Here is a 12482-nt window from a genome sequence, read left to right on the forward strand (position 1 = left end):
TCCTTTTCAATCTTCGATTCGCCCTCAGGTATCAAGCATGGAAACTGATCCGTAGGCCTGGTTGATTCATTCTCCATAATGATGAATAGTCCATTTCTGACTTATAATATTAGCCACTACAATTCGTACCGAAGTCTGATAAAGAGGAGAATAGACGAAATCTAACATCAAGAGTTACACTGCTGCTACCTATTCAACAAAAAGATTTTCAGACGTCGTGTTCTGAGATGTACCGGTATCTGAAATATACATCAGTGAACCCATGACATACCACGATTATATGTACCTGCTTAACCCAGCTTCCAACCAATGTACATTGTACACTGTACAGGTTAAAATGAACCAGACAAGGTATATATATATTGAATCCACCTGTAGACATACAATGACTGAGAGTTTCGCGGTATCGGTACTGCCGGAGCTGGTTGGCCTTTGGTAATTATCAAGCAGCCTACCGGTACTGCTTACAGTAGAATGCGCTCTTGCAGTTAAGCTTCAAGTTTTGAAATGGCCTCAAATCGGTCTAAATTCAATGAGGAAACAATTATAGATGTCAAAACACGCAATACCCGGACAAACTATTGCGGTGACATAGAGCTAACGACCAGTAACTGCTGACCAGTCGCTCGCAACTCGCAGTTGCGCAACCCGCAGACGGCATGTTGCGAGTTGCCGGCGACTCCGGTCTGCATGGTCCAGTCGCAGACAGGCGCGATTCTCTCGTTTTATCGGGTCGCGAGCTCAGTGTGCAGAGGCCTTGATATGCCGTTGTCGCATCACTCGACCGTGACTCTCGTGTTGCCCATCTATCCGTAGATTAGTTATCTATAGATAGATATACAACACCCGTCGTCACGCTTGCTTGCTCGGAGCAAAATACTGCTCAACAATCTGAACGCAACGTAATTGCCAATCCTACAGCTGACGACCCGAGCGCTCAAATTAAATAAAGTTGGTCTTATTTGAAAGCTACTGTCGCACTGATTCTGAATATGTACATTACAGTCTCATCAGGACGATGGAACCGCCTCGAAATACACCGCAAAGTTTGAAAATCGGCATTGTTCTGAACAATCGCAACCATGCAAGGGGAATTGTCATGGCCATTGTGGTGCGTCGCTGCGATTGTTTAGAACAATGCCGATTTTCAGACTTTGCGGTGTATTTCGAGGCGGTTCCGTCGTCCTGATCTGATTTTAATGTATATTTTCGGAATCAGTGTGACAGTAGCTTTCAAATAAGACCAATTTTATTTGATTTGAGCGCTCGGGTCGTCAGCTGTAGGATTGGCAATTACGTTGCGTTCAGATTGTTGAGCAGTATTTTCCTCCGAGCAAGCAAGCGTGACGACGGGTGTTGTATATCTATCCGTATTTTAGTTATCTATAATAGGACACTATGGTAAAACTTGTACGTTGTTTACTTGTTTACCGTAGAACTTCTGCTTTTTGTGCGATACGCTTCCTTTGACCCGTAAGTCCAAATATAAAATTAGCGGAATATCATATTTGGGAAAGTGATGCAAGTGTGGTCCGCTGGCTACTACAGCTGTGAAACTTGATCGTACGATGCTTGAGACAGGTATGACATGGAGGGTTGCCAGTCAATTCGGCGCACTGAATTCTGAATTGGAATGTTTCTTATAGCTGTTCATTTTTTGAAATAAATCCTGTGTGATGACCGCTTTTCTGCATAGAATAATCGAGTAATTAAACAGAAAGTTCTGCGCGACGTTGCCACCAATTCCACTCTGGTCTTGGTGAATTCACCGGGTCACTTTACAGCCTCCAATCGTAACTCTTGCCTACCCATACCTTAACACCTGACTAAGAACGTTCATCAGCAGCAGACAATGTTGTCTACGTCGCGATTTTCATTGTGTGTTATACTTGATACATGTATGTATATTGGTTATCGAACTTTTTATAGCGCTATCCAAATTTTAGTATAATTTATATCTCACGACCGTCGACCTAAGCCTCGCACATTTAAAGAAACGTATTTCCAATGTTGGAAGATAACTTTGGGCCTGTATGACAGTGGTGCTGGTGTTGGGATGACTAGAGTCAATTTTTTTGGATAACTTGATTTGACTCGTGTCAGTTAGCAAACTTATTGACTTGATTCGATGTTTTGGAAATGGGTCAGTCGGAACTCGGAGAAAAGTCTATGAGTCAATTTCAAGCCGAGTTGTCGACTAAATCGCTGTATTTTATATATGTTCGTATTGTTGTTGGCGTTACGCAGTTGTATAACAGTTTTGTGGCGTTTTTACTCATCTCAACCAACCCTATCATATGATTTAAATCGATGTATAAACGTTTATATTTCTCGTCAGCAAGGTTGAATTTGGTCACCTTATTTCATACATACCCGTAAAAACATAGAAAGACATACATATACTAACATTAAAAATACATTATTTCGATATGTGAGGTTTGCATCGCGGGCTGCCAAAAAATTGGATTTGGGTCGCTTTCTGAAATGTTTGAAAACCACTGTTTTAGCACTTTAACAATGCCTGATTGACCCTGCGATCCTATTGTGTCGCCACAAATAATCTACTTGGACTTATGAATTTTGGCGCTTCTCTGATCTATGGTAGGAATACATCGAACAATGTTCCACACGATCACCAATGAATGTTTCTCATGAACACATTAAAATTTATAAACGTCAGAATAAATTGTTTTGCCTTCGGAGAGACAGATATTTGGGTTGGGATCTTGTGATACCCTAACCCACATCCAACCCTAATATTCCCCACTTGGTCATGAAAAACATTTATTGGTGATCAAGGTGAACATTGTTTGATATCTGCCTACTATCGAAGAAGTGCCAGAAGTTTTCCCAGTGACACTCGACATATTCTGCAGTGCTGTGCACTGCTGTTGCAGGCCTATACTTGCAGTTACGAAGTTTTTCACCTAGGCCAGTGATTCCCAACCGCGGCCCCCAGCTAGCCTTCTTGCAGCCCCCACAAAAGATTGAGAAATCGATTTATAAATTTTTTTTTTATAAAATACTCTTGCTTGGCTTGGAGTCTGGAGTTTTCAATTAGGATTTCAGGAAAGTTGTGAGTAGACTGCTAAGATTACGTCACTGCTGTTTCAATGCAATGTGCCCTAACTTTCCAGTTGAACAAGCAGTAGGCTACCTATAGATGTAGGTATAGATATAGGTATATTCACAGGACCGTAACTGCAGCACCCCAAGCCCCCTAATTGGGGGGAACGAGCTCGAAGGGGGCCGAAAATTATTTAGCGAATTAGCATAGGGCCTAAATTATAGAGTATTTTATGAAATGTTATGCAACTTTCTCTCAAAATTCAAGTTTCCAAGTACCTTAATTATTGGGTACTCTTCCACCAAGTTGAAATACGCAAGATTTATAGAAGTGGGCATATCGGCGTTGGCCATTACCACGCCACGACGCACGAAGACATATAAAGTTTTAGACCATGTAACATGCGATTCCAAGAAGTGTGCCAGAACAATCGACAGCGAGAAAACCTTGGCCGAAATGGACAGCACTTACGCTGACCGAAAACTTCGTTATGTATATACAAAATACATATAGGTATAATTGACCATAGGCGCCTAAATAACTGGCGCCGAATGTTCCTGTCTTGGCAATCTGAATCTCACGAGACAAATAGGCTACCATCCCGAAGGGAAGAATTATATGCCAGTGAGGAACTACCAATTTGAAATCGTGTGCATCTTTTAGTTTAGTACGTTTGGGCGATTCTATATTTTTTGATTTAGCAGACTGGAGGTCACAAAATGACATGTAACGAAGTGGTACCAACGGGTCCGCCCGTCCGAATATGTTTAATTATTATTTATGGGCCCTACAGTTTCCAAGACACCTCACCCAGCTCTCCGGTAAATCTGATTATGTGAGCAGAGAGGACAAGTAATTGATAGTAATATATATGCAATGCCCGATCTTATTAACTTGTTTCATTTTGAATTATCGAAAATTTTCGCGCTCCACGCTGGCTCACTAAACGGTGATCCTGATTTCGTGGCGAAGTGCTGTCATGTACCAACCAAATTGATTCCAATACATACGCAATTCCCGATTATATTGACCGATTCAATCATGAATTATAGAAATTTTCGCTCTTAGCGCGATTATTTGAGATAATCTGCCTAACACGGACACCCAATTTAGATGATAAATAGCGGTAAACAGCCATCTATAGCTTGAGGGGGACTGGGGGACTTCGAAGTTCAGTTTATCGCCCTATTGGGGGCCCAAGATCAACGTTTTGGAGGGCCTGACGAAGTGCTGTTACAGCCCGGGTATTGATAACTGATTTACGGATAAATGTGCAACAAGTGACTCACGATTGAATACGCCGAGATGCGTACTGCTTAGTCGGCAAAAAGCGGCATAATTGGCAGTCCTACAGCTCGAGACCGAAGCGTACGAATAATTTGATATGTCGGTGTTTATCGAAAGCAAGTGTCACACTGATTCCAAAAATACGAATTGAAATTTCACCAGGTTAATAAAACTACTCCGAAATAGCCAGCAAACGTTAATTGTTCTGAACAACGGGAGTGCGGCAAGCGTCAAGCGAATGATCGGAACAATGCCAATTTTAATATTTCGGTGACTATTTTGGGTTCCTTTCATTGCCTTGGTATTCGTGCGGCCCCGACCGTACTCTGAAATTCTAAATTTGGCCCTGCCACCGAAAAAGGTTGGGAACCACTGACCTAGGCAGTCCTTCATTAAAAACTTGAATTTCTTCTATGAGCGCATTTTTTTTATTCCTGTGAACCACACATATCTAAGAATCTGTTGAACATATGAGTTTACTGGGATGTCAGAGTTGTGAAGAAAATACGAGTTGGAATCAGTGTGTTTAAATTTTTTTTAGTTGGTATATTGGAAATATCTGGAGCTGTAGTTCGGGTGGTATATTGAACCGACTTCACAGCCTTTCTTCAAAATGACCTTGCGTGAGCTGACTGCAAAATGTTTTGAATTTCAATATCGACATTTGCGGCAATGCCATTCGGCAGAGTTAATCATCGATCACAGATATTCTGATTTACAGCATTTTCAAAGTGATATATTAGGGTTACCATATTTTGGAATCGGGAAAGAATGACACTTTTTAAAGATTTTCTCACTGACAATAATGGAGTAAAATCCGGAAAAAATAACATACTTACCATGAAATTGTGGAAAAAAGGTCAAGGTCCCGGCTCAACTCCGGAAATACAGTTATTGTTCCACATTTTCTGTTAGTTGACTAAAGAAAAGAAAGGTTGTTGCTTACGTTCGTACCATGAATTTCCTGTTTAGCGACGTCCATATGGTATGGACGTATGGTAACCCTATGATATATGGGCCATGTATACTGTAATACCGCAATTTTCCATGTATAATGCACAAAATTTTCCCGATTGAAGAAAAGGTGCGCATTATGCATGGGCCTGATTGGAATCTCCGTCCTTTTTTTGAAATAAATACTGCGTGATAGAAGCTTTTTTCGCGTGACAGAGTCAACTTTGCGGCGTGACAAGCAAGGTTACTGACTTCAAATGACTGTGTTATGCCAGTGACAGGAGATCAGATGCTAATGGTTAGCAACTGGTAAGGTGCAAGTACTTTACCTACAGACAGTAATCAACAGATCCTGGCCTGAGGATTAGGTCAAAACATTATATACCACATACTAACTGGAATATAGCATTTCGGGTGGCTGAGAACATTGACTTTTTTTTTTTTTTTTTTTTAAATGAAATCAACGACCCGTGGCGGCGTGACCGCGTGCAACTGGCGACCAAGTTGGCGTGATCCTGCGTGCCTTGGACACCGATTCCATACTGGTGCATGGGTACAACAGGCCTCGAAAAAAAAATGCCCTCTAAATATAACTTGAAATCACCTTTTCTTCATGTTTGTTTTGATCTTGCATCATATTCAGCCATCATGCCCCGTAATCCGTATCATCAGTGTTACGCGCTGCCAATTAGCGAGAAGTGTGTTACCAATTAGCGTCTGTGCTGCTCATCAGCACGCGATCTCCTGCTGAGTTGGTTTGCCTAGTGTACGCGAGCGAAATTAGGTCATTACATTGCTGCATGCGCACGTGGCAATGCTCGCTAATTTATTGCGTCAACGACAGGCCTGAACAATCACATAAACAACACGCCATGTGTGCAAGATGTAATCGCTGGCCTAAACAGTATAGTCGCATCTCCAACAGGCCTTGTGCGCAGTGTTCAACAGTGACATCGCAAAACAGAATGACATCGAATACTAGAACATAACTATTGATATCGCACACGTTGGGAACCACTGACCTAGATAATAACTTTATGATGAATTTATGTACGCTCTTGTACGATGGTCATAAAACATTCTTTAGAATATGTGGAAAAGTTTACCCTTGATTAAGGGATGGAATGGAGTTCCATATCAGAGGGCCTTGGAACATAATTACGTTATTCATAATCAGATTTCAATTTGTCAGCAGCGAAAAAAGCTCGCCCATTGCTGTTCCAATGTGGTGCTAGTAGTAAAATCAAGGAATTATATGAAAATCATCCTTCAGGTGGATCACAAGATAATGAAGTCTCTTCCACGATTGAAGGAGATTCTGTACCAGTTCAAGGTAGGAAAGGTAGAGTTCATACAACGTTCACTTGGTCAAACTCGTTTGGTGTCACAAAATGACTGAATGTGCGCTATTCATTAGTAAGAACTTTCGGAAGGATTGGCTACCAGTAATTAAATTCATCAATTACCTGTGATGCAATTTTATGTACTTTCCTTTCCCCACTACGGTGACGCTGCATTGCAAGGCTGGTAAAATAATAAAGTTAACAAAAATGTTGCATTGAACTACCCGCAGTTACTATTTACTTCATAGCTGAAGGTAGCACAGTCAGTTTTGTCACATTCTCATTACTGATTTGCGTTTATTCGTACACATTTCATGATCATATCACAGTATAAATCAGTGGTTCCCAACGTGGGCGATATCGCCCCCCAGGGGGCGATTTGGCAGTCCAGGGGGGCGAAAATGACGAAGGGGGTGATAGGGGGGCGAAAATGCCCATTTTTCGGTACAAAAAATCTGGGGGGCGATGATCGGTGTTAAGCTTGAAAAGGGGGCGATGGTTCGAAAAAGGTTGGGAACCACTGGTATAAATGAACTTAAATTATCTTTCAGATGAATTGCGAGCTATTGACGCTTGTTCTGACTCTGAGACTGAGTCCATCGCTGAGCCTTCCAACACAGGTATTTTCCAATGCACAGTAATTTTCCAAGTATAGTACGCCCTCACCCCCCATGTATAATACGCACCCTTGAGATGGCATGCAGTTTCTGGGAAAAAGCCTGTACCCATGTATAGTACGCGCCCTGCATACGCGGTACATGAATAGCTGTGTTTTAGAACACGATGGTGTTCAGTTTTTCGATGTCACTGTCGAACAATCATGACATAACCATCGCTAATCATTATGCAATTAACGGCATTGTCGCTAAACGATAGTAGAGAGCAGCCAAAGCCTGCGAGGCTGGCGACGCGATAGTTCGGGCCGGCGACGCGATAGTTCGGGCCAGCGACACGACGTCTTCCGCACGAGGCCTATCACAGATGCGATTACTAATCATTATACAAGTAACGGTATTGTCTTTATACGATAGTACAGAGGTCTCGAACTCAAGTGTTCTCGCGGGCCAGTTTTCTAGTTTTTGACGACGCCGCGGGCCGCAGCATCAATATGGGTATTATATGTCTTTCCAAGTAGGCCTTATTTGACGGGATGGAATTGTCCTATTGAAAGTGAGCCGATCCAACAGACTGACAGTAAACACACATCGTCAAAATGTGATTTGCTCTTGTATCAATTAAGGCCGGGCACGAAAAAAAATCATCACATTTATAACTATTTGAATATAATTGTTGTTGTTCTTGATATATAACGATTAAAGAAATAGACACCCTATGAGCGGACAAATGTATGATGTCATCAAAAAAGCTATTGCGTTATAATTTTGCAGCTATACTATGAATATTTTGAATTTAACAGATTGATAATAGAGATTGATTTGATATCACAACATTTTTGTGTTGAGCAGTGTAAATCCAATCCAGGTTTCGGATATATTCGTGTTAAGTAGGCTACTATTCTCATAGTCAAATATCTTCTAATATAGGAGCAGAAAAAATATAAATATAATATAAATATATTATTTAATGTGTCCTAGTAATAGAAATGTCGGAACGGCAAACGGCCCATTGTTGTTACATTGCTGGAGAGTACCATACCGGTACTAGGTAGCCTGCCTTTAAGAAGCCTAAATATCATGGTTTAGCTCCTCAAGATGTAACTAACAGATTGCCAATGGTTGCCATAACTACTTGCTTAGTTAGCGAAATACCAAGCTGCGACCTTCTGATCTATTACTATTCCCATGACACGCGATCTGTTATTTGCGTCCATGGTTCTAACAAACACACGGCATTCCAAGTCCACTTGAGTCACTTCCACTCTGCCACCAAGCCATCCCGAGTCCGAGCAACCTAAGAAAGGCCGCGCCCAAGTCCAACTCCTAAACTTCAGTCACGAATCGTCTAAGGGTCAGGTGTTGTTATCATCATTTATTAATTGGAAATGTGGCGAAATAGTAATTCTTCCACTGCACGGCAGCGCCCGCAACTGATGCGATAGTGAAGTCCGACGAGCAGTTCCAGGCCCTCAGAGCAACTCAAGAGGGAATTTTCACTTTATAACCGGAAAAGATATATGTGACACTTTTATATTGTCAAATAAATAAAAATCTAAAATGTCGTCGCGGGCTGCAAAAAATGCTCTGGCGGGCCGCGTGTTTGAGACCTCTGCGATAGTAGATAGCAGCCAAAGCCTGTGAGGCCGGCGATGCAACATCTTGCGCACGAGGTCAGATGCGATTGCTCAGGCCCACGGTTATGTCGTGCACTGCCTGTTGGAGGTACGACTGATTACGCAAGCGAATATATTTTGCGCACATGGCCTGTCGAGGAATTAGCGACGATTGCCACGCGCGCTTTCAGCAATCAATGAATGACCTAATTTCGCTCGCGTGCAAACGGCAAACCAACTCAATAGGGGATTGCGTGCTGTGCAGACGAGTCTCGTTAATTGGCAACACGCTTTTTGCTAATTGGTAGCGCGTTACACTGATAATACGAATTACTGGGCACGATGGCTAAAAGTCATGCACGATTGGAAACAAACATGAAGAAAGGTGTGATTTCAAGTTTTTTATGGAGGGAGATTTTTTTCAAGCGTGTTGTTCCCATGTATAATACGCACCCCCCCTGATTTTAGGGCGAAAAATCATGAAAATTTTGCGGATTATACATGGAAAATTACGCTAAAATGATTTTTTTCCAAACTGTTCAAACAATTCAGTTACACAGTCACTTCTTTTATTTTTGGTAATCATAAACTAAACGGTTTCTTCACAATAGGTTAACCAGGAAATCATCAATTCAATGTTAACCCATATGCTATGCAGCTACTGTTTCTCGATTGACAGATTGTGGGTCTGACCACTGACTTTCTTATAAAACTGGTATCTATGGGTTCCCAGATAGGCGCTTGGTACTTACGGGTAGTGAAGGTGAAAAGTGTTGATGTAAACTTGATAGCGCCTGGGTTTCCGATGCATCTATATTGTTCATTGTCCAACAACCTCGGTCGTTCAAACAACAAAAAATTTTCCTATTGCTCAATAGATCGGGATGACACACATTCTATTCAAATTTGCAAATCCGGCATCTTTCCTTACTATAAGTCCTACACCGATGGATCGCCAATTCCAGATGCATTCTTCTATATACTGTTATATAAAGCAATCGCTAGTAATTCAATGATAGATCTCAAATTACATTACATTATATTTTACAAAAGCCAGTACAGTCTTTTCACTATGGCAGGGACTCTGAACTTTCTTTGTATAATGGGCTGCATTTTATCAGCAAAAGACGCTGCGGGCCGCAGAACATTACTACCCTGTATTTGTGGGCTACTATTAAATCGAGGCTTATGTAGCCTATTTAACAGTCGTATACGGGCCTTTAGTACATTTTGTGCATTCTAAAGCATAAGGGGGAAGGTACACATATGTTACTGACTGGTTTCACAGTTTTTCACTGAAAAACTGCTATTCAAAATGTGAAATTTTTTCAAATTGTGAATTGGGCAAGCATAAGATCAGAGATGGATTTAGAACAGTTGAAATGACATATAAGGATCCCTGTGACACTGTCAAGAGCCACTGGAGTTGTTATGAGTGAACATATTATGGCGACATTACACTGGATTTCTTCAACGATACAATTTTATACCATCAAATTTATAATAAAAATAAGGAATGAAAAATGAGTTGATGTAAGAACAGTACAACAGGGAGAGCCCAGAGCCAAGGATGGAGCATGATGATTAAAATTTCCCTGCACTGTAAGTAGTGCCTTCCAGACATGGGGTAATCGCGATTAGTAATCGTAATCGATTACGACGATAACCGTAATTTTCCATGTATAATCCGCAAAATTTACACGATTTTTTGCCCTAAAATCGGGGGGTGCGTATTATACATGGGAACAACACGCTTGAAAAAATCTCCCTCGATAAAAAAACTTGAAATCACACCTTTCTTCGTGTTTGTTTCCAATCGCGCATCACTTTCAGCCATCGCGGGTAGTAATTCGTATTATAGAGTGTGACACGCTGCCAATTAAGGGAAGCTCGTTGCTAATTAACGAGAGCCGTGTGCACAATCACGCGATCTCCTGCTGAGTTGGTTTGCCGTTTATACGCGAGCGAAATGAGGTCAGTAATAGACACTCGCGCGCGGCGATTTTCGCCAATTCATCGCGTCAACAACAGGCCCGAACAATCGCATATACAAGAGGCCATGTGTGCATGATATAATCGCTTGCGTAATCAGTCGCATCTCCAACATACCTGTTGCGCATGACATAACCGTTAGCCTAGGCGCAATCGCATCTGTAATAGGCATCGTGCGCAAGATGTCGGTTCGTTGGCCTAAACTAACTCGCCGCCGGCCTCGCAGGCTTTGGCTGCTATCTACAATCGTTTAGAAACAATACCGGTAATTGTATAATGATTAGCAATCGCATCTGTAAAACGTCTCCTCGTGCCCGAGATGTCCTGTCGCTAGACTGAAGTATCGCGCCGCCCGCCTCGCAGGCTTTGACTGCTATCTACTATTGTTTAAAGACAATCCCGTTAATTGTATAATGATTAGCGATCGTCCTGTAATGATTGTTCAAGAGTGACATCGCAAGACAGAATGACATCGTATACGAAATCGGAACTATCCATGTACTGAAATGCGGGGTGCGTACTATACATGGGTACAGGCTTTTTCACAGAATTTACATGCTATTTTAGGGGTGCGTATTATACATGGGGGCGTACTATACTTGGAAAATTACGGTACAGCATTTTGAAGTAATCGCAATCGATTACATTCGAAAAAAATCCGAAGTAATCGTAATCGACTACTTCGCATATCTAATCGATTTTTTTGTGAAAGAACGATTACTATTTGTTTGTACAAGGACTATGACATAAACTGAATATTCGTGAACAAGAATGAGATAATATACCACGTTAGAGATAGCACAAACGTCTGTTTTTAAATGCCACTGACTCATTATTACGTCAGAAGTAATAGCTCCGCTCGTCATTGCGTAAGAAGTTTCCACACATAGTAAACAGACATGCGATGGACATTGTAGTGTGATTGTAAGAGTGCCCCCGTGGTGTATATCAGGTTATCAATACACTACAGGAGCCCCTACCTCGCAGCAGGATATTGATCACCACTCTGCCTTTAGTTTCAAATAGTAGCTTAGGTATTGATGTTTGGTTGTGCTTAGTTAAACGCAATTTACCGTTGCTGCTTGGCGAGTAGGAGGCCTACGTACGCACGTGCACCTGACGAAGATTCGGAATTTTGTACTCGTCAAATAAAACATTGCAGTTTCCACAACGAAGCATTACAAATAAACAGCTGCTGATATTTATCATAACCGAACCGTGCTTAGCCGTTTCTCGTAACAGCAACTCGCAGTATATGTATTAAGTTGAAGGCAGAATTTTTGTGTTCAATATATCTTATTCTCATATAACTACTTGAAACGGGCGTCAATCATTATTTCACAGTTCGTTACTCAGCATTTGGACCTGCCGCCATTACCATCCGCTTATACATCATAACATGTTAGCGTGGGTTGTAGCTAGAATCAACAATTCAGCCAAAACAGCAATTCGTCCCCCTGTCCAACCGTTGGTCAATTTTCAAAACTGAATTTCGTCAATAATATTGGTAATTGCATTATATTACTATTCATTTATAACCTCTCTCAGCCCCGAGTGTCAGATTAACCTGTAGAGCTGGGGCACCTCATTCATAATCATAGCATCTGGT

At 41.5% G+C, this 12482-nt stretch overlaps 2 protein-coding genes across 2 annotated transcripts in view; one reads left to right on the forward strand and one right to left on the reverse strand.

Moving 5' to 3' along the window:
* LOC145436036 (uncharacterized) overlaps nucleotides 1-12482 on the reverse strand; it is a 450309-nt gene that overhangs the window by 357182 nt on the left and 80645 nt on the right. The gene's annotated exons all lie outside the window — the stretch shown is intronic.
* LOC145436023 (putative ribosomal protein S6 kinase alpha-1) overlaps nucleotides 1105-12482 on the forward strand; it is a 56212-nt gene continuing 44834 nt past the window's right edge. The window contains exons 1-3 of the mRNA XM_080313310.1: nucleotides 1105-1581; nucleotides 6582-6641; nucleotides 7203-7271. Of these exons, the coding sequence (XP_080169436.1) occupies nucleotides 1569-1581; nucleotides 6582-6641; nucleotides 7203-7271 (142 nt within the window). The 5' untranslated portion in view covers nucleotides 1105-1568. The remainder of the gene's footprint in view (nucleotides 1582-6581; nucleotides 6642-7202; nucleotides 7272-12482) is intronic.

Source organism: Botryllus schlosseri, chromosome 3 (assembly GCF_051294905.1).
Source record: "Botryllus schlosseri isolate E-star chromosome 3, Bs_hap1, whole genome shotgun sequence".
Lineage (NCBI taxonomy): Eukaryota > Metazoa > Chordata > Ascidiacea > Stolidobranchia > Styelidae > Botryllus > Botryllus schlosseri.